The following is a 24,125-nucleotide window of genomic DNA, read 5'->3' as shown; positions in this document are numbered from 1 at the left end:
CATTTTTGACATTTCTAATTAAAAAAGGAGTGGCTTTTTTTTTTTAGCTCCATTATCTTCCTCTGAATATGAAACCATATCTTCTCTATCCCTATAGTAACTATGGTTAGGTTCTTTCTCCTTTGCTTGCTCATTGTTATTTATTTATTTGTTTGTTTGTTTGATTTTATTTTTAGCAGTTATTAGTGTAATCAAGTTTTAATTCTGAGGTATGGAGAATGATTTCCTAACCTTCAGGTCCTTCTTACTGTTATTTTCTGAGGTCTGTCCCAGGGCTCAACCTTGGGCTTTCCTCTCTACTCCTAAGCCGTCACAGCTAGGGCCCACATCTACACTGTCCCACAAATGATCTTGCTCCCTATGGTCCCTCAAGTGGCTGCAAACTATAGCTGTCCTCTCTGTCTTGGAACTGAAACCAGGGAGTCTACTTTCCTGCAAGCGCCCACAGCCAGTAGGGTCACTGACCCTTGCTACTGCACTCATCACATATGTGCTAGCTTCTTCTCGTTGAAGCCACAGTCTGAAATGCATCTGGTCAGCACAGCTGTGCTTGGTGTCTCTCAACAGTGGAAGGTCCTTCAATCTTCTCCTACTAAGCCTTCAGACCCCCACACTGCCTGTGAGATGAAAGTTTCTAAGGCTGAGGCAGCTTCCCAACCCCAACTGACCCCAGGGCTTGTTGTTTGTTGATTGTGCAGAGGCAACCTGGAGGTGTTTCCACTTCACTCAGGCCAAACCTCCACCTCTGGAGGTTGGGTCTTTCCTGGGGTCTACTTAAGTTGTCTTAGGTAAGGAGGACAACTGCTTTACCCTGACTTTTGTTTATTTTCACTGCTCTACATTCCCTCTGAGATGATCATTCATTCATTCATTCATTCATTCATTCATTCATTCATTCACTCATTTATTTATTTATGGATGGATGGATGGAGGAAATTTGGAGAGCCAAAAGTTTCTGACCTACTCCATCATCTTCCAGGATCATTTTTATCTCAATGAATCATTTGCCCATTTTTTCCCCCATTCAGTACTTTTCAGTTTAATAAAGTTAAAATGATTCTTGATCAATAGCAGGAAGTATAAATTTGGCCATGATATTCTGGGGGTTCTGGCCACTGTTTAGAGGAAGGCTGGGCTCCAGCCAGCTTCTGACTATAGTACATTTATATCCCCTTGCCACCTAGTGAAGCCCATGATCAATTTTCATTGTCTGTGGTATTTACCTGCTGTTAGCACATTCACTGGCCCCAAATAAGCCTTTCTTTGTCATGAGCACAGAAAAATAATAGTAGTTCATTCCAAACCCAAAGGAGAATAGTGATGCAGACAAGAGAAAAGTTGAGAAAGGCTATGGGATTTATGAGCAGAAATGTTGACTCATCTTTCCATATTCCCATTATCTCACTGAAAGGAATAGAAATGCTTCTTTAAATTCTTTAAACCCAAAGCACTTAAAACCCTGCAGCAAAATGAGTGAAGATAGAATATTTCAATGGATAAATAAGCTTCATTATCCATTAAAGTTAGCTACTGTGATAGAATTCTGCTACAGGAAACAATGTCAGCCAGATGTAAGTGATAGCTCTTCCTTAATCAGCTTTTGTGTGATCTCATTATTTTTCAGTAACACAGAAGAATGAATGTACTACACGTAGTCTTGCTTCCCCTTGAAATGGTGACTACTAGGCAAGCTGGACAAAACTATCAGATGGTATTTGTTGGAAGAGGAAGGATTCAGGGATGATTTCAGAAAGAAAACCTAGGATGAGAAAGTTAGACTTACCCCGAAACAGGCTCTCGTTGATAGTTGGGTGGACATGGTGTATCTATGCACTGGTAGTTTCCTCGCATGTTGAAACACATTTGATTGGGTCCACAATGAATGTTCTGTTCCAGGCACTCATCAATATCTAATTAGATCAAAAAGTACCACACTATTGGTACCTTGGGTTGGAAAGGCTTCTTTGTTTAGTTATTATACTAGGTAATGTTCTCTTTCTTTTGAGACCACGGATAGGGGCACACTTACCTTTGAAATTATTTATCCATTCATGGTTGACTAGTAGAATGAGCACTGGGATGGCATTCAAAACAGTGGGTTCTAATCCTGTTTATCCGTCAGCTAATAGGTAATTAACCTATTTATGTCTTGACTTGTGAGGTAACATGGTAGAGTAGATGGAGGAACTGCATTCATGTTCCATGACAAATACTGGACAGGTCACTTAATTTTGCAGTGCTCGAGGACACTCTTTCCAAGACTGTAAGTAGCAGAGAATATGCTAACCTGCCTTCATAGAAATAGTTTCCTCACCTGGAAGTTTCCTATACTAATGAAATCTCAGATTCCTTATTTGTAAAGTGAGGATTAAATAATATCTGGATACATTGAATTGGAACTATGGATAGTCAGGTGCATAGGGATAGAAAACTTTTAATATGATTCTTATGAAAAGCAGTTATCATGAACCAATCTCTCAAAAATCCATCATCAGAATTCCTGCATTTTACATTAAAGCTAGAATCTCTCAGAAAAAGTTAAAGTCCTCAAAAAAATGGAGAAGGGAGTCAATGGATTAGAAATTAGAACACCTGATTTCTAGTTCAGATTCTATTATGACTAACTCTTTGTCCTTGAAGAAGTTCTTTACCCTCTCTGGGTATTTGTATTTTTAGTAGTAAAATGCAGGAATTAAACTCGGATGATCTGTAAAGTACCATCTGTCTCTAAGGCTTTATGAATTTGGGACTCCTCCTAACTGGTCTCCTTGTTCCAACCTCTACTTTAGCCAACTTCATTTTAGTAATTCTTTTAGCAGTAGATAACATATAAAATAGAGAATATACTTTTGTACTCAAGTTTGGTGCCTAGTACCTTGCTATTCTGGTAGGACTGATAGCAAAATATAGAGTGAAATCTGTTTGAGTAATATTAGTATCTAAATTACCAGAGCCTTTCATTGGTTAGATCTGACCCAGATAGGAACATGAAAAATATAGTACAAAAATATGTTTGCATTAGATGCCCTAAAGCATAATTTCCTCCAAAGAACTGTCTGGTATGTTTAGCCTGCTATTACAATGGTTATCAAGGCTTTTTATTTCCTTAGAATTTTTGTAGAGTTTAAGACCTTGGAGACTATATAGAGTACCAATTTTTCTTTTCCAAGGCAAAAAAAAACCCCAACCCATCAAAAAACAACCAAAGAACAAAAAAAAACTCCACCACCACCACAAACAAACCAGTTAGTGGAAAGAGTAGTGGCGCTTTTTCATGCTGCCAATGTGGTAATGTCTGGTTTTTTTTATTAAATATCATAAGCAAGTTCTTTTATGCCAGAAACTGAGTACAGATAACCCTGGTATTCAACTGAAGCACCACTATCTGTGGGAGGCCTTTCCCTGTGCCTTCGCCTTTAAGTTTACCTTTTATCCACCATATCCTTACCCATACCCATACCTCCTATATTAGAAAGTTAAGTTCCTTGAAGGACTACTTTTGGTTTTTCTTTGTATTCACAGTAGTTAGCACGATGCCTGGAAGTTAGAAAGCACTTAATAATCACTTGTTGATTAGTGAGTGATAGGGTAAATACTAATACTACTAGACGCCAGTTCATTGAGGGGTGAAGCATTAGCAGCTGTAAAGGCTTTAAGTACAGATCTAATCACCTCCCAGCTTCTGAAATAAAAACTCACTATTTGACAAAAACTACTAGAAAGTAGTATGGCAAAAACTGGGCATAGACTGACATCTTACACCGTATATCAAAATAAAGGCAAAATGGATACACAATTTAGATATATGAAGGCTGATACTATAAGCCAACTGGGAAAGCAAGGAATAGTTTACCTGCTGATTTATGGAGAACAGAAGAATTTATGACCAAATAAGAGATAGAGAACATTATGAAAAGCAAAATGGATAATTTTAATTACATTAAATTGAAAAGTTTTTGCACAAACAAAGCCAATGTAACCAAGATTAGGAGGGAAGCAGAAAATTGTGAAAGAATTTTTACAACCAGTGTCTCTGATAAGGGCCTCATTTCTAAAATATATAGAGAACTGAATCAAATTTATAAGAATACAACTCATTCCCCAATTGATAAATGGTCAAAGGATATGAATAGGCAGTTTTCAGATGAAGAAATTAAAGCTGTCTATAATCATATGAAAAAATGCTCTAAATCACTATTGATTAGAGAAATGCAAATCAAAACAACTGTTAGGTACCACATCACACCTATCAGATTGGCTAACATGACAAAACAGAAAATTATAAATGCTGGAGAAGTTGTGGGAAAATTGGAACACTAGTGCACTGTTGGTGGAGTTGTGAACTGATCCAACCATTTTGGAGAGCAATTTGGAACTATGCCCAAAGGACTATAAAAATGTACATACCCTTTGACCCAGCAATACCACTTCTAGGGCTGTATCCCAAACAGATCATTAAAATGGGAAAAGGACCCACATGTACAAAATTATTTATAGCAGCCCTTTCTGTGGTGGCCAAGAATTGGAAATTGAGGGGATGCCCATCAATTGGGAATGGCTGAACAAGTTGTGGTATATGAATATAATAGAATACTATTGTGCTATAAGAAATGATAAGCAGGCAAACTTCAGAAAAACCTGGAAAGACTTATATGAACTGATGCTGAGTGAAGTGAGCAGAACCAGGAGAACATTGTACACAGTAACAGCCATGTTGTACAATGACTAACTTTGATAGACTTGGCTCTTCTCAGCAATTCAAGGATCTAAGACATCTCCAAAGGACTCATGATAGAAAATGCTTATCCACATGCAGAGAAAGAACTATGGAGTCTGAATGCAGATTGAAGCATACTATTTGCTGTTCCTTTCTTGTTTTGTTTCTCCTTTGTCATTGTTCCTCCCATTAGTTCTAATTCTTCCTTACAACATGACTAATATGAAAATATGTTTAATAGGAATGTATATGTAGAGCCTATATCATATTGTACACTGTCTTGGGGAGGGGGGACAGGAAGGAGGAGGAGAAAATTTAAAACTCAAAAGCTTATGGAAGTGAATGTTGAAAACTAAAAATAAATTAATTAATTAAAAAAAAAAGAATGCCCATCAGTCCAGAATACAAACTCCTTGAAGCTATCGTATTTTTGTGTTTCTCAGTGGATAGTGTGCTGGGGCTAAAATCAGTAAGACTTGAGTTTAACTCTTACTAACTTGTGACACTGGGCAGGTCACTTAGCTTCTTTTTGCCTGGTTTTCCTTATCTTATAAAAATAGCACCTACCTCTGAGGGGTTGTTGTCAGAAACAAAAGAGTTAAACCATGTATGCCATCAAATAAATATAAAGTCTGTTAAAAATAATGCAGTTATTTCAAGAGGGAAAGAGTGCTAATTACAGGAGGGACTAAGGAAAGATCTTATATAGAAAGTATCTTCTAGGTTGTACTTTTAACGAAGCAAAGAATTCTCCAAAGGGGAAGTGAAAAAGGAGTGCGTTGCGGGAATGAAGGATCACTCGTACAAAGGCATGGAGGTGGGAGATGGAAAGTCATATGAAATAAATAGCTGCTAGGCCAGTTTGACTATAATGGAAAATATGGGAAGGGGAATAATGTAAATAAAACTGGAAAAGGAAGTGAGAAACAGATTGTAGAAAACTTTAAATTCCAGGCTGAGAATTTTGTATTTTATATTATAGGTAAAAAGGAAGTATTTAAGATTTTTTTTTTTTGAGCCTGGATACATTGTCAGTCAGATCTGTGTTTTCATAGTAGTTGGTGTAGCAATTGTGTATAGTATAGACAGAGTGTTATGTTTGTTGAATTGAATTGAGGTCAAAGTGATTCACTTCATTTTTTTTAATATTTCAGAAAAAAAGATTCTTGAAACATTTGAACCTTCAATAAAGGAGTACATTATGATCTGGATATTGATAAAATCACAGATCATTTCTGTACATATGGACAGATTAGCCTGGTGCTTTAAGTCAATGTTAATAGACTATATAAATCCAGAATTGCAAGGAATTAGTGAGTGGGACTGCAAGTTAGTATAGAAAAATATAGTTTTCTCTTCCCTATGCCTAAGAAAATTCAAGATTGTGTTCTCATTTCATAGATTCCTATTATTTAAATCTATCAGTCCTCATGCAGTATAAACTCCATTATGATTTACTTTTCAGTATAGATTTAGTTTATATCACTAATGTTCAAAAATAAGAAAAGCCTGGTGAATCAATGGCAGTCTTTTGTTCCTCATAAATACTAGAGAGATTTTTAAGAGATATAAAAATAACCTAAGTTATTTTTTATAGTTAACTTTTTTAATGGCATATTTTCTCTCATGTCTTTATAAAACCACAATAACATGAAACCCATTTAAATTGCAAACACTTCACATTCCGCCTGGTTTTAATCTTTACACATGATTTTCCATTCTCCAAAGTATAACTGAGATCTGAAACATAGTGTGAACTGAATGAAACTGACAAGAGTAACTGAAAAAACAAACTGGCATACCATAGAGAAGAAACATTATTCCTCATGGACTCAACAGAATTTAAGCTTGAACAAATTGTTTCCTATTGCAATTTGATTCCTCCAGATATTTCAGCATTGACCAGGTTGCTTGGTACAGGAGTCAGGAAGAGGGCTAAGACAGCATGGCAATTACCATGTATGTAGCTTAAAGTAATTGCACCTTCACAGCTCTGATTGTTCTGTCAACTCTGTTGTATTTAAATTTAGGTAAGGTGTTGTAGAATGAGGTCTCAGGTCCTAGCCAATGCCACACTCCCTCAATATCTCTGGCACTTTTGCTACAAATGCCAACAATCCCACTGCTCACAGTGTAGGGCAGTTGAGAGGGCATTGAACTAGGTAGGAGTCAAGAGTCTCGAGTCTTAGTCCTACGTATGCCACCAATTGCTGTATGATTTTGAGTTTTATGACCAAATAAGTCCATTCCAACTCTAAACTTCTAGGAATTCCTTGAGCTTCAATTTCCTTATCTGTAGAATTAATATAATAACACCTACTCTGCTTATATTTCACAGTTTTTTGAAGAACTAATGAAGGTATGGTTGTTAAAGTATAAAGTCATCAGGCAAAAGTATTATTGTATTTTAGTGTTTCAAATGGTAACCATGTAAGGAATATGTAATATCTATTGAATGATTAAAGTCCCATTCTGGTGCTGTACTATGTACATGAATTTTGGGTTCTTAAAGGTTATGCCAGTGGAAGGGATGTATTTCTGTTCGTAGCACCCTCAGGAAAAATTTATTTTCAGGTGTGGAGACAATGTAGTCTTCATTGAATTGGGTGAGGGAGTACCCATACTGATGAAATTAAAGATATTTTGAAATATTTGATTGCATGAGGTAGGAGTTTTCATCGTTCAGGTCCATTTCTCAACTCTTCATTATTTTCCAGCTGGACAGTGGGGAATGTATATGTTTCTGTGGTGGTGATGAGAGGAAAGAAGGGACATGAGATAAGAAGGCTCTTGAAGTAAAATAGTAACCTACCCTGGTCTTACTTCCTCGATCTCAATTGTGATGAAAGAATCTAACTTTTCCTTGGAGAATTCCCTTTTAGAGAAGGAACACTTAGGGAAACATGAGAGAAAGATTCAAAAAAAGTTATATTCACGTACATTCTAAGAGATTTAATTTGTCGGATGTTTAAGTAATTATTAATTAAAAATAAAATAATTATTTTATAAAATTTTTATTAAAAAATAAAAATTAAGTAATTGGTAGATAGAGTTTGGACACAGGAGAATGAATTCCTAAATCAACTGTTTTGAACCTGGAGAAGCAGAGTGGTATGGTAGAGAAAATCTTAGACTTGAAGTGAAAGGAAACCTAGGTTCAACTCCTACCTCGACATCTTACTAAATGTATGATACTTGGCAAGTAACTTAAGATTCAGTTTCCTCTACGTCCTATAAAATGGGGATAATCATACCCAGAGTATCTCCCTCACGGGGTTGTTGTGAAGCTTAATTGAGATATTATCTGAAGACATTTTGGAAAACTTAAAAGGCTTTATAAATGCCAGCTATTATAATTTCAAGGTATGTCCAGGTCTCAGTTGGAAGGTCATGTGGTCCAACCTGCACTTGACCAAGAAACTCATTTACAGCTTCCCTAGAACAACATCATTTCCTTAGGCAACCCATTAAATATTTGGATAGTTATAGATATTAGGAATTTTTTCTATATATCAACACTGGTGTGTTAGTAGAAGCTTAATAAATGCTTATTCAGTTAATCTGAACTGAAGGAGAACCCCACCAATGGGAAAAGGGAATGGGCAGATAAAAGAAGAATCACTTGAAAAACAAAACATGTTTTGCTCTTGCTGTTTCTTGATTGGGTTTTAAATTAATGTGGAGAAATATTCTTACCTTGACATGTCTTGCCGTTTGGCATAAGTTGATAGCCAGGTGGACAGACACATTTATAGCTTCCAAAAGTGTTTTTACACTCATGCTGACAGGAATTTCTATTTTCACATTCATCAATATCTATTCAGAAAAAAAAGACAGTGTGTAACTCTGTAATACAAACAGAATATGACAGATTCAACTGTTAAAAACCAGTTATTACTAAAAGAACCCTAAAACTTCTGCATGAATGTTACTGCAATCTATATCAATATGTTAATACTTTCCTCCTATCATCTGCTTTGAAAAAAATTAAATCACAATGGCTAAGTTGTATACTGTGCGAACCTCTTTTTTGTATGTATGATGGCTACAGTTCAACACTGAATAATCTATAGGTAAAATAAGCAGATTTTAAAAAAACATATACTTAACCAGAAACCATGAAGTGCTAAATTCTTACATTTTCCAGAAAATTCAGTTTCTGTTTAAATTAGTAGGGTAATAGTGATTATAGTTACAATTTGAACTTTTGGCTGTTAATACCCACATGTGCTGAAGTTTATAATACATAGATATGTGCATGTGAATGTCTTTCACCACTCCAGTTCGACTAACACACTCTGCTGCCAGTTATTTCCCTTAAGTGCAGTTCTTACCATGTGTCTTCTCTACTCAGCCAACTCCAGGGGCTTCTTATTGTTTCTAAGATAAAATACAAACTCTTCCTGAGCTATTAAAACCTTATAAAATCCATTTCTAGCCTATCTTTCCAGTCTTATAGGACATTACTCCCCTTTTCATACTGTCTGATCTAGTCAAACCGGGCTTCTCTTTGTTCCTCTCGTACATCTCCTGTCTCTGTGCCTTTGTAAAGGCCATCCCAAATGCCTGGAATAATGCATTTTTTCCCTTACCTCTGCTTCCCAGTCCCTCTCTTGGGCACCATAGTCTATGTGAATATTCTATATGATCCTCCTAGCTGCTAGCGTCTGCCTCTCAAATCACTTTATGTTTATTTAACTACTTTGTGTATATTTGAATTTATATTTATGCTGAATAAGTTTTTATATATAATTGTTATCTCTTCTTTTAAAATATATACTTATAAGTGGAGATTATTTCATTTTGTACTTGTATTCTCAGTGCCACAGCGCCTGGTAAAAAGTAGGTGTTTAATAAATGCTTATTGAGTATATATAGACATTCATACATGCATAAATTTCTCAAGACATAAAATCATAAATTATGTTTTTGATTATTAGGTTCCCTGAACTTTATATACTAAAGCAAACAATTTTTAAAGAAAAATGGTGCTAATCAATTTTGTTACTTGTCTTCACACTCATGGGTAATAATAGATAATTAAAAACAGATCTTGATTTAAAAAAAACCAAACTGCTGTAGGATTCAAAATGTGTAATATGATTTTCTTGGTGCCAGATTTGTCTGGCTATATAAATTCTCCTTTGGCCTGAAACAGTTACCTTAATGTCTGACTCATAAGAATAGTCACCATCTTTGAGCACACATCATCTAATGACAGAATGAGGATGAGACCAAGAAATGAATAGATTATATGACTGAAATTACCAGGGGATTTAAAAGAGAAAATAAATTGCTGTGAATGATCCACAAAGTGCATAACTGAAAGTTGCCATTTTGTTTCAAATGCAATCTGCAATGACTTCAAAAAATTAAGCATTAATAGTCACCAAGCACCTCTACATTAATTAAGTTAGGATAATTGACACAAAGATGGTCATTTTCTATTTGGAAATTAATTTTTATTTCATCCCTTTATACCTATCTCAAGCCAAAATTTAAAACAGAGCAATACAATGGATTGAAATTGTTGTAGTAGACTCACATGTAATTTCTATAAAGGGAGAATTGCCCGCAGAAGTGATTCTGTAGTCATTATTCATGTTAAACTGTGAAATGAATTTGCTCAATTTTAGCTCACTTCTGACATGATATCATGATGTTACTTTGATCCTTAACTAAAAACTCATTCAAATGCTTTGTAAAATCATCCTTTCCAGAGAATTAATAAATATACATTTAGGTTCATTGTAATTTATTCTTGTTATGTTATTCTAAAGTTGTTTGTAATCTTAGTGTAAATATTTTTTAAAAAATGCTTAATGTTGTAAAATAATTTGAGAACTTAAATAATGTTCTGAAACTTTTCATGGACAAAGTCCAGCAATCATATACTTAGTCATCTGTTAAAGAAGAACATTCTATATCCCCTATGTTTGATCCCTTACTATACTATATTCTGTGCTTAGATATGCTTGGAAAGATTAGAAAGTAAGTGCACAAACAGAAAAATCTAAAAAATATGGAGTTCCTTAGAGTGATATACCCTTTAAGATGAATTAAAGAAAGAGAGGTAGGTGGTTTGGCAGGTATAATATAAGTAGGAAGGTTGTTCAGTGCATTTGGTATAGAACAGGCAAAGATTTGGGGTGGAAGACGACAAGGGAAATGTGTTATAGGATACCAGTAGGGATGTAACAGGAAGTGAGATGGAATATAAGATTGCTAAATTGTGGAGAGTTTTGATGAAAAAAGTAAGATGTTGATCTTTAAGCTAGTGAAAACCATCAAAAGGTTGGGGGTAAAGGACAGTCGTGGTGAAAATAGTAGAGAAGGAAGCTGACCTTGGCAGCAGTGTACTAAATCATTTGTATTAGTTAGAGGCAAGTGGCTGACACACAGTCTTGAAGGTGGTTACAATAGTCCTGTATATGAAATAACAAAGAAGCAATTAACCACATTTATAAAAAAAGTCAAAGGGAGTTACTGATCGCAGTGGGATTTGAGGAATGAGCAGTGGATAAGATAAAGGCACTAACAATGATGTCAGAGATTCAGGAGAAGGTGTGAAGGAAGAAATCAGATCTGTTTTCAATACCCTATCAGCTGGCATATTTAGAGATTTACAAACCCTTTAAAACAAGATTTCAGGGAAGAAGTCAAGAATGGAGGAATGGTTTGATTAGTCATTTAAATAAAGGTGTTTTAAGATGAGCTTCTTGGTAAGGAGGTCCTGAAGAGTCTATGGAAACACACAGAAAAAAGCCAATGGAGTTGATGAATGGATTACAGAGGTAGAATCAGTATCACAAAGATCATGAAAACAAAGCTCATAAAAAATGTTTAGGAGGAGAGATTAACCGAAAGTGTTAAATACTATGGAAAGGACTAGAATAATGAGAGTGGGGTGGAAGTCTTCGTGTTTGGCCATAACTCTGATTTTCACAGATCACAATTCATTTTAGCTTCTAATTTGTTTTTTAGTGTAGTGTTTAAGGAATGACCAATAACTAAAAATATATTTTCCCCTCCCTCCCTTCCCCCATCCCCTGTAAAGTATATTTAAGATAGATGGTGGAATCTGTGATCAAAACACGGGCATAAACTTTGACTTGGAGTTTACAGTGAACTTTTGAAAGCAAATGAAATTGTAGGCCTGTGAATTTTACATATTCAAAGGATCTATTTAAGTGATGGAGGCAACTTTATTTCATCCCTTCCCTCATATTATCTAATGATGACCTACAAACCAATCCAATAAAAAATAAAAGTCAAACCAGTTGTTTTATGGCATGTAACTTAAGCACTTTGTTAAGAGCTTTAGCGTTTGACTTTTGAATCAGTGCTTTGGCATCTCCCTGATACAGCTACTCTGTAAGGGTGTTAGGTTTTATGACACTATATGCGTACCTTTTTTTTTTTTTTTTTTGCATATGTACTTTTAACACAGCTTTATAGTAGATGCTGGGAAGCTTCATTTCACCACTTCAAAATTATTTCTGGTAACATTTTTTAAAGATAGGAGACAAAGAGGAAATGTGAACAAACCAATGAATTATTAGGCTATATGAATGTAAACAGAGAATTTCTTTATATTAAATTTGTAATTGCTTTAGGCGCCATAGTGTTTCTGTAGCTTCTGAAATAAATACTGCAATTTGAGGTCATATGTGGTCAAGTGTACCCAAAATTATCAAATATGTTATAAATATACTTATTTATAACCTCTGGCCAATAAGTGAATCCACAAATGGCAATGTGATATGGCTGACATTTACCTATACGTGTGTGATTTCTTGCCTCACAGCCTTCAGGGCAAGTTTTTCTAATACTCCTTTTAGTCCTGGAGAGAGATGTTCTGCTGTTTCTATATTCTGAGTAGGAGCTGTAGCGATTTGAGTACTGTCTGTAATGCTGTTGAGGTTGATTGTTGTCTCTCAGAGGGGAGAACTGTGCAAGATTATAACTACTGTAATGGACACCATAATTTGGCAGCCTCTCCAATCCAGCGCAAGATTTCCCATCACCTAATAAATGTTGTCCAGGTGGACAGATACACTTGAAGCTGCCAGGAATGTTGGTGCACTGATGTGCACAAGGTTTAGGCACCTGTTCACACTCATTAATGTCTGCTCATGTGGCATAATCCATAAAAAGAAAAAAAACACACAACACAGAAACAAAGCATCAGTCTGTGGAAGAAACTGAGGACGTGATGTCACCTGCCAAATCCAGGAACACATGAAAAGTCAAGTACCAACAAATACATGCCGGAGGGTTCTTCCATTTTCCTCGAATTTTTCTGTCAGACTTTGTACTAACAAAGGACCTTATATAAAAGTTTCAAATCATGCCACTTTAAAATATTTAGGCATGTTTAACACCCCTCCCAAGAAATTTCTATACATAAAGAATTTAATTTTTTCTATCATTCTGTCAGATTAATGGAAATCATAATGGTCTAGATTAGAGATATATTTTTTATGGTAATGCCCTAAAATCCTTAAGAATTTTAGGGCTAATGAGGTCTGAAAGCTCTACCAGTCTCTCTCTGGAAGAATTTTATCTTGATATATATTTAAAACTCTTGTTATAGGGTATTGTTTAGAAATTCTTATGATAAATGAATTTAATTCATTTATATAAATTTGTGCTTATATATGTATATATATAAATTAATAGAAATAATATGCATTATGCATTTTCTCAGGGACCATTCTTTAATCCCTGATACCTAAGAAGTTGGAACAACAAACTATCACAGATTCACAATATTTGCTATGCAAACAGAAAGAGATAAAATATGCCAGACAAGGATGTAAGACTGACTACACAACTCCCATGTCATGTTTGTGCTTGTAAAGCAGAAATAATTATTAATATGGGCTACTAGGTGGCGCCATAGGGTATAGAGCACTGGGCCCGAAGTCAGGAAGACTCATCTTAAGTTCAAATTTGGTTGCAGACAATTACTAGTTGTGTGACCCTGAACAAGTCACTTAACCCTGTTTGCTTTAGTTCCTCATCTGTAAAATGATCTGGAGAAGGTAATGGCAAACCACTCCAGTGTCCCTGCCAAGAAAACCCCAAACTGAAATGATTGAACAACAACAACAACAGCCTATTAATATGACAATGGAGTCTGGTCTACTGTGGTAATAGGCTAGTGAAAAAATCCTCTTGATTCCAGCTATCTATAGAAATACAGAATGTTCTTTATGGTGTATATGGCTGTATGCATGTATTTTAAAAAATAGTTCTTACATTATGAGCAATTGGTGCCAAATGCCAACTCTAATAACTCTTTATTAGCATATTTGCTTAGAATTTGCCCTTTGGTACCTTTATGCTTATACAAACACAAACATGTATCACAAGTATGTTTTTAAAAAAATTTACTTTTAAAGCTTCCTTAAAAAGTTATCATTATTATTATAACATTGGGATGTTGATATAAAGCAGGTGAAGAACTGATCCAAGTTGTATCATGGAGTCTTTAAGTTAACTTAGTCTTTATTATGATAAGAAAATTAAGAAATAAATACTAATCAATTTTGGGTTTGTATGTCTGAATTCTTTTAATTTTCTGAATTATCAGGCACAATTTTCTTTGATCATAGCACTCAAAGCAAAATGGATGAAATCTGGACAATTTATCAACTTCAAAAGGGGTAATGTTTCTGTGAGAACTTCATTGTAGATAACTATAAGCGGTAGCCTGGACCATGAATATGTTTTAGTAACAATTTTATTATTTAATAAGACTTCCTGTTAACTCACCCATACAGGATCTTCCAACTCCCTGAGATCGATGACCTCGTGGACACACACAACGATAGCTTCCTCTTGTATTTTCACAGATCTGGTTATATCTGCATTGATGAGTGCCATCTTTGCATTCGTTAATATCTACAGATATAGAGGTAACAAGTGATGACATTTCCCCTTTCAAAATCCGAAGTGCTAATTTTCTTTATTGAAATATGTAATATTGTTACAGTTATGAGAGGCTAGAATTCTCAGTGATTACAAAAAGGATCAGATAATTTGACAGCTAAGTTTTTCCACTTTTGTCAAACTCTTTCCTTGACTTCCTGAAACTATAACATCCTGGTTTTCCTCCTACTTCTTTGATCACTCTTTCTCTGTCTACTCTTTTTCTACATTGGTTCCTCTTCCCTTAATTTTGATAGATGTGTTAGTACTCCATCTACTGATTCTGATCGCAACTCATCCATGCCTTCTTATCCTGTTTGATTCTTGCCCATGTCCTATGAATCCTTTATAAAGTGCAGTGTGGTACAATAGAAAGAACACTAGTTCTAGATTCAGAGGATTTGGGTTCAAATTCTAACTCTCAGACTACTTTTGTGCCTCGGTTTCCTTCTCAGTAAAACTAGGGAGTTGTTTTAGGTGACTCTTTCCAGCTCTAAATCTACAAATCTGGGATCTACTCAATGTGCCAGAAATTCTTTTAGGACTTTTAATAATGCAAGGGTACCAATGCAAAACTTGGGCTGTTCATCTTTTTTTCCTTCTTTCGCTACATGAATGACCCATTTCTTTTTGTTCATATGCTTTAAAAGTAACCTTCCCCAAGGTTCTTTTCTTAGCTTCCTCTGTTTTCTTTGGTCTTTTTCCACTTTCCACAGCTTACTTCAATAGAGATGATTCCAAAATCTATATTCCCAATCTTTTATTCCAGAATTCTAACTTTTAATGAACAGTGACACTTGGATGTCCCACTGGAACCTCACATTCAGTATTTTCAAAACTTAACTCATCTTCATCTCCAATCCCATTTGTCCACCTAACTTCCCTTCTCCTGTTAATGGCATCACCAGTTTCCCAGGCATACATTAAAAAAAATTCAGAATTTGATTACTTAATGAGTTATATCCATTTTCCTTTCTTAATACATTTTGGATATTGTTTTTGGTTTAGTACCATAATTCAGCCCCTCATTATTTTTCACCTGGACTTCTGCCATGGCCTCCTTCCTGCTTTGTCTTCAATCTCTTCTTTCTCCAATCAATCATATACTCAAATATGTACTAAAATGGAACAGTTCTCATTGATGTGGATGCTTCCTCCAGTAATAGAGATCGCAACTCTATCCATTCCTGTCCATCCTTTGTGACTTGTCTGTGTTTTCCCATGAATTTTATATAAGGATGCCCATTCAACCTGGTGGCCTTCTTTACTTTCTCTTGACATTGAGAGGAGCACATAGGCTGTGTATTGGCTCTCCCTCACTCACCACATGAATAACCTATCTTTTTTTGATCATACATTTCTTTGATTATATCTCTTAAACTTTGATTTTCCATTGTAGTTCTATATATGAAAGAGGAAGGGTAGAATGATGGATAAAATGCGGGAGTTGGAGATAGGAAGACCTGGGCTCAAATCCTGTCTCAGACACTTACTAGCTACATGACACTGGACAAGTTAGTTAACCTCTCTGTGCTATAGTTTCCTTATCTATAATATGAGTGGATTCTATAGCTGCATTTAGAATTATGGAAGTGATGTGTTGGAGCCTACTTTTGTGCACTATTGTACCTTTCAACTGCCTTCTAAGTGATACTCATTTTTATTTGAAGACTCTTGTGTTTCATGACTTGTGGCCATATTGGCATTAAATGTTAGCAGCATATTGGCATTAAAAACATGAGCCTTTGTTTCAAATTGAAGTTTGATGCCATTAAATAAACTCTGCAATTTTCCAAAGGCAATTCAGCCTGCTTTACTCCTGTGTTCAATTCTAAATCCAATTCATTGTTCATTTTTGGTCTGTGATAGAAGAGATCTATGGGCTCTCCATTTAACTGCATGTTATAGTCTAGAAAATAGGTATTTTTATCCACTTATTTTTAATGAAATTTATTTTTTAATAAAAATCTATTTTATCTCCTTTCCACTTCTTCCCTATTGGAAAAAAGAAAAACAAAACTCTCAAATACACATGGTTAAAGAAAACAAATTTTTGCATTGGCCATAGCTGAAACATATACATCTTTTTCTATACCTTGAATTCATCACCTTTTGTCAGGAGGTGAGTGGCATGATTACTAGGTCAATGTCTTGAGTAGTTACAGATTTCATTTCATTTCATTTTATTTCAAGAGCAATATTCAGGGGTTTGATCAATCAATCAAGAAGCATTTGTTAGGGACCTAGGCAGTTCTAGACACCAGGAAAACAAAGACAATAAAACATTTCCTGCCCTCAAGAAGCTTACATCTCCATTAGGGGAAACATTTATACATGTAAATTAAATACATGGTAATTGAGGGAAGGCAAACACTAGCAACTAGGGTGTCTGGATGTTATGGTGTCATCTGCAAACAGAAGCTTCTAGATGACTTTATCATCTATAGCCCTGTTCAACTTGGACTTTGTGCTGATCTCCTTTATAACAATAGTTTACCCCTTTGTTATCAAATTCTCCATGTTTTATGCCCCAGCCTCCCCGGGTAATAATGATTGGAAGATCACTAAATAGTTACTGATGTTATAGCTTTCAAGAAATCTTACATAGTTTCCATAAATGCATTGGAAATACTTTGTTGGATAAGACTCTGTAAGGCAGAATTTTGCTTTCCTGATTAAAAAATATTTTTTGGGGGTAATCATCAAATAGTAAGCACATTATAATCTCATATTATATATATCTTTGAGTCAGTTATATAATAATAAAGATGTGATCAGGTGTGGAATATTGCTGAATATTGACTGAATATTGAGTAATCTCTGAGAATGCCCTCAACAAGGATACACTTAATGTGTATGGATTATTTTTTAAAAACTCTTTATATTGATGGGAAAGTAGGCTTACGGGTTATTTGTTGCTGTTTTCTTGGTCATTTTGTGAAGTATTAATGAAGTGCGAGGCATTTTTCCATGCTTTTGGTATCTTTTCCTACTTCATATACCTTCTGAATTTACAACTGTGTTTTCATCAGCACAGATTTCCTCTACGTGTATTAGGTCTGGTCCAGCTGCTTTTGCCATGTTTATTATCTTTTCTACCATTTCTACTACCTGTATAAGCACATTCAGAACTAAAATGCTTAATTCCAAGTGTGGAGTTTACTGTTTTTGATGGAAAAAAAGATTTATACGATGTAGAAGAAGTCTTTGCAAATCTTTTCCATCTTTCATCTGTTTGTTATGTTTCTTCTAGCTTCATCTTTAAATTCCCTAGGGAGGACTTTGCTTTGTTAAGTTTCTTGCCAAGTTTTCATTAAACTGTTTCACCTTATATTGCTTTTCTCTGATTTATGAGGCAATACTGCTTATAATCTTCCACCATCCTTTCCATGAGTTTACAGATGAGTTTATTTTCTAAATGACTACTGCTTTTTGCTGCCATAGACCTGTCTTGGTAGGTAAATCAAGTTTCCTGCTGAAGGTGCTTTTTGGGCTCCTTTGCTCTCCTTGTTTTTGCAATTTTTATACATTGTTTACACGTCTGTATGAAACTATGATAATATATATATATCTTTTTTTTACACAGCCCATTTGGGGGCACCAGTAACATGTTTAAATAGGTCAAGTTGGGGTTGTTTTAATTGACCACTGTGTCATTGCATTCTTATTCTTCTAGCTTTGTACAAATTTTGGTCTTTGTTCTAACAAATGAATGATTCGGTTTATAGGGACAGCTGATTCAGGAATGATTCTCTATACATGAGTTCTTAGTACCATAGATTTAGAGATGGAAGGGACCTCGGGGTCATCTAGTCCAACCCCTTATTTTACAGATGAAGAAAATAAGTTCTAGTGAGATTAGGTTACTTGCCCAAGATCACAGTGGCAGAGGCCTGTCAACAGGCAATCACAGTGCCATGAGGCTTATGTGAAAACCCGGTTTATTACAAGAGAAATGAACATGTATGTGGAATCCAAAGAGTTCACAGTTCTTAGAGAAGCTATATTTCAGTAGGAGAAAACAGGAAGGGGCATGGCATGGGAGGGGAAAGGTGCAGTAACACCTCCTGAAGGGGAGGAGCGACGCGACAGCAAAAGCCACATTCTTTTCCCTTGGAAATCCCTAGACTATGAAGCTAAGAGAGTCTGCTTATCTGCGAAGGACCCCAGTTGCACAAGCAGTTTTCCAGCCCGGCATAGACTGGCTGATGCCTGCCTTGCCTCCCAAGGACAAACAGGGAATCCAGCTTGGGGTGCAAATAACAAATTATGTCAGCTGTGGGGGTGGGGGTTGTCCTTGACACATTCAGGGCCTTCTGCATTCTCTGAGTCCAGTGTTTCTAGAAAATATGGTAACTCAAAAAGACAAGATTAGGGGACTCCTTAACAGCCCTGGTTGGTCAAAGGAGAACCCTGGGTATGCTGATGACAACAACAGCCCTCAAGACATGATTCAAGCCTAGGCCTCTGCCACCAAACCCAGTGTACTACACTATGTCTAACATATTGTAGTCTGTTAAAATAAAGTATTTAATTTTTTGTATTGCTTTTGGATAATTGCCTTGTCCAGTGCCTTCTGGTTCTTTTCTCACAGAAAGCATTTATGCTATATAATTATGAGGCTTCTGTGCAGTCTACAAGTCTTTGACCCATCATCACTTATTCCTTATTAATGTTTTCCAAGTTACCTTTTTACAATCTTGATCTATTCTCATCTTTGTATTAAAGTCAACAAGTATCAAAGTAGATATTGATTTAATTTGGGGGGCATTATCAAATTCTTTATATAATTTCCTTACTTCATCTTTTAGAACAAATTTCAATGCAAAAATTGCAATTTTTATAGTATATTCTTTGTGAATACATATCATATAGTGAGCATTACGATACACAATAATCCAATGTATCTTGAATTTGTTACTTGCCTTTGGATGCATGATAAAACCAAACTTTTCGCATTCTTTCTTTATTTCTCTAAGGAGAAGCTGTGAGGCATCTTTTTATTTATAACTTTCTTCATTCTTCAGTTTTTTTTTTAACCTCAAGAATCTCAAGATTTATATCATTAGTTCCTTCAGTCTGAATGAATATTCATTAGTTAAGAACCTTATATTTTGAGTATCAACAGCTAAGTTAAAACTTACAGATGGTCCAAAAAACTGTGATTTTTTTGCACCTTTGGTCCTCTATTCTGTGATTCTGTTACCATTATTGTACAATAAAGAGTCACACAGCACTGAGGGTTATTCCATATTTTTCTTTGTTTCATGGGTTGCCATGACCAAAGAATTTGAAACTAAATGGCTTGCCTTCTAGTAATGGTAGGTAATTGAAGAGGGCTATAGATGATGAGGTCATCAAGATGCTTCCATCCATATACCTCAGCTGCTAGTGTTTTTCCTCCCTCAATTACATGTATTTATTTTGTATGTGTAAATGTCTCCTGTAAAAAAGATGTAAGCTTCTCGAGAGCAGGAAATATTTTATTGTTTTGTTTCCCCAGTTGGTAATAAAATCTCCATAGTTATTTAGCTAGGCTTTCTTCAGAAAGTGGAGGTATTATGTTGCTCAGATGATGCTTGAAGCCTTCCTAGAATGGTGGAACCTGTTAGCACTTATTTGCTGGTATAGTCTTTGAGAACCCAGATTACCTCTTTAGTACAGTGAGGCATTGGAGTAGGATGCTGCCAAATTATTCTCACCTAAACATAGCTTTGATCAAGCTATTCTACTCAGAACCTCCAATGGTTCCCCATCACTTAACACATTAAGTTCAAATTCCTTAAAACCTGTCATTCAGGTTCAAGACTTTCTGTGTTATGGCCTGAGAATGTTTCTAGCCTTATTTCTTATTATTCTCCAAAGCATACCCTCCACTCCAGCCAAACCAGATACTTGCTTTTTCTCATATGTACACTATAATTTCTCAGTTCTCTGCCTTTGTTAATATCGTTCCCTCTGCTTATGTCCTTCCTTCAATGCTTATAACTCATCTCTACTTGTAAATATCCTACTCATGATTTAGGACTCAGTTCAAATGTCACCTCTTTTATGAAACTTTTCCTAATCCCTCCTAACTGGGCATAATTTGTCCTTTCTATGAATAGATATAGAATTTAATTTGTACCTTTGGGGGTACTTAAAATCTGCCATGAATTAGAGATATTCATGCAGAGAAAAAATATTCCTCTTATCCCTTTGTTCTTTGACCATAACTGGGGATAAAAATATAAGTTTTTCCAAGAATCATATTTTACACTCATTGAAAATCTGCTAAAGACCTGAATTCCTTTTAAGTCTTGTTAATAGAATCTCAAAATCTTCATGTTATTCCATGTCTGACAAAAGAAAGTACATTTACTAACAGATGTGAAATTAAGAGAAAAACTGGTTTTAGTTGCTGGTTCCCAAATTTAAGAGATTGTTTGCCTCTGAGATCAGGTTTGTTAATTTTTTTTTGTTAAATGTTTTAAAAACTAAATTGCTTACTTGGCTTGGTGATGATCAACCTTCTGAGACTGATCTTGACTATGGAAATGTTCATATACCTACCGATGCAGGTTCCATTTTCAGCTTTGGTCATTCCATTTGGACAAAGATCAATGCATTTATAGCCACCACGTGTATTTTTGCAATGTTGATCTGGTCTGCATACATTCTGTCTGCACTCATTCACATCTTGATAAAAGAAGGACAATAATTCAGATTGAGAATGGCATTCCTTCATATACAGAATAAGCAGCTTGTGTTTCCAAAAGCAACACCACCAAGTAAACCAAGATGAATCTCAACCAATTGTTCATAACTCATTTTTAATAGAATACTACCTGAGTTGAGATTAAAATCAAATCAGACAATGTATGTGAAATTATTTTGAATAAACACAGAAACATGTAGTATGATTACTATAAGTAATCATAGTATGATTACTATAAATGCCTATATATGTAGACTTAGGCTTAAGACATAGTATGAATTTATTTAACTCTTATTAATTTCAAATGATATATGATTTATATAACTTGATGCTGCAAAACTCCAAAGAAGCCACCAGAAACACCACAGTAATATTGCAATGAGAAAGTGTAGAATATGAAGGTAAAAAAGACTGAAAAGAGATCGTCAAGTAATAAGAAAGTAAAATAATGAAAATATGTCATGGTAGCATTTGCCTTCACATTGTTTCTAAAATGACCACGTGAATATCATGTATTTGTGTGTGTGTGTGTGTGTGTGTGTGTGTGTATGTAGACCATGATATTCGTATGGGAAATTGCCAGTAGGGAAATTCACTCAGCTAATGTAGATTGGTACTTGCTCATCAACTTACAGTGTTAGAAAGTTGTGTGGTGTACCTAGAGATTAAATGACTAGCTCTGGGTCACATAGCTAGTGTATATCAGAGGCAGGACTTGAATCCAAGTCTTCTCTGCTCCAAAGCTTGCTGTCTATCCATTGTGTCAGTCTGCTGCTTGTGTATAATAGATGTTCTGAATATAAATCTGGCACACAGGTAGTGTCTAAAGTTGTTTGGGATACATTATAAAGTTACAAAAAAGTTGTGGATTTTAAATTAAAGTCCATTTCCTACCCATGCATTTTCTGCCTTTAAGTTGATAACCAGGTTCACATCCACAGTGGAAACTTCCTATGGTATTGAAGCAGCGCTGGTGACAGGAATTAGATTCTTGACATTCATTAATATCTATCAAGAAAAACAAACCATTAAGAATAAGTAGCTGTGACCTAGGTAAATTTACTCTAAATATTTAGTATTTCAGATCCTGTTTCAATGATTTGTACTTATAATCATCTTTCTCAAACCTTCCTCAAAATCAATCTAACATATCATTCTAATAGGAACTATTATATCTGTCTGTGATACTACCAACTAACCAGTCTCCCATTTTGTACTGTTGAGACTATCTTTGAGACTTCCTGTTTTCTTACTTCTCATATATACTCAGTTAACAAATCTTGCCGATTTACTGTACGCTCAACCAAACTGGACAGCTCCCTGTACCTGGATCACACTCAGTGCCCTGCGCTCATACTGCTACTTTTGTTTTGATTGCTCTTCTTTCAATTCTCCACCTATTGAATTCACACCTATCCTTTAAAAGCCCCTCAAATGAGTTGAGATTTGATGATGAAGTTCTATAAAATGCCAGTTTCTGGATCTCTCTGTATAGGTAATGATCGTCACTCTTAGTTCTAACAGGGAGCCATCTCCAGTTGTCCTAATCTATATCTTGCCATAGGACCCAGATGGCTCTGGAGGAGAAACTGAGGCTGATGACTTTGCACAGCCCTCCCTCACTTAAATCCAAATCACTTGTAAGTCATGGCATCATCTTCCTGATGTTACAATCCTCTTTGAGAATGAAGGACACACGACAATAGTCCTAACATAATACCCTCTAATGCAAGGACTCTTAACATTGTCATGTGTGTGTGTCATGGACCCCATTTAGCAGTCTGGTGAAGCCAATGGACCTTTTCTTTGAATAATGTTTTAAAATGCATAAAATAAAATACACGGAATTACAAAACAACCAATTACATTGAAATAGTTATCAAATATTAACAAAAACAAGTTCACAAACCTCAGGTTAAGACCCTTGTTCTAATGCATTTATCATATAATAGTACTCTAACTGTATATTGGCCACCTGTGTAATCTTCTTTCCCAATGAGACATTAAGATCCTGGAGTACACTGATTGTATCTTAACCGAAACTTCAAATTTCCCCTTATGCCTAGCACAGTGTTCTCAACACTATGAGTACTGGATAAAGGTTTATTTTTTAATTGATATTGTAACTGACAAACATGACAAACTAATATCTAATCCATTCCATCCTTACACAAATGTAAGGAATGTGCTACTTTACTTCTTTACTTCAAATATTTCACATACCTCTGACAAAGTTCAGTTATGGAAAGTTACTGTCATGTTGGAATGATAATTACAAGGGAGAAAAGAAGAGAATTTTTGTAATATCTCTTGGATTCCTCCTTTCCTCTCTACTGAATTGCTATCACACTTATTATTTCATGACTATTGCTACAGTAGCCTTCTCGTTGTCCTCTCAACTTTCACTCTCTAGAATCCCATCACCATATAGGATGAACACTGATATATTAATCTTCTATAACAGGATTTTCATCAAGTAAGTTTTCTGATTAAGATGGGATAATGGCTGATTATTGTTTACTGGATCAAAGATCCAAATTCATTAGTCAGTATTCAATGCCTTTTATCATCTGATTGCTCTTTACTCTAACTTGTCTCCGATTCCAACATGACCCATACTCTCTCTCTGCTCTGATTGGTGGCTTTTCTCTTCCTTACGCAAGCCACCTTCATTTGTGTCTGTGCTGATGCTATTCTTTATTCATTTTCCCTCTAATGCTGTCTACTAATTTATCTTCCAGTTCACGTCTTATACTGTCTCCAACTTCCATCTCA

General features: G+C 35.4%; 1 protein-coding gene across 1 annotated transcript in view; it reads right to left on the bottom strand.

The window, feature by feature from the left end:
- Window positions 1–24,125, bottom strand: part of HMCN1 (hemicentin 1) — a 514,295-nt gene that overhangs the window by 6,807 nt on the left and 483,363 nt on the right. The window contains exons 101-106 of the mRNA XM_027868406.1: window positions 22,245–22,358; window positions 21,206–21,331; window positions 14,498–14,626; window positions 12,496–12,846; window positions 8,414–8,533; window positions 1,784–1,910 (exon numbers count right to left, since the gene is read on the bottom strand). Coding sequence (XP_027724207.1) covers window positions 1,784–1,910; window positions 8,414–8,533; window positions 12,496–12,846; window positions 14,498–14,626; window positions 21,206–21,331; window positions 22,245–22,358 — 967 coding nt within the window. The remainder of the gene's footprint in view (window positions 1–1,783; window positions 1,911–8,413; window positions 8,534–12,495; window positions 12,847–14,497; window positions 14,627–21,205; window positions 21,332–22,244; window positions 22,359–24,125) is intronic.

This window comes from Vombatus ursinus, unplaced genomic scaffold, assembly GCF_900497805.2.
Source record: "Vombatus ursinus unplaced genomic scaffold, bare-nosed wombat genome assembly UNPS02014789.1, whole genome shotgun sequence".
NCBI lineage: Eukaryota > Metazoa > Chordata > Mammalia > Diprotodontia > Vombatidae > Vombatus > Vombatus ursinus.
This window is presented reverse-complemented; position numbering and strand designations above follow the sequence as displayed.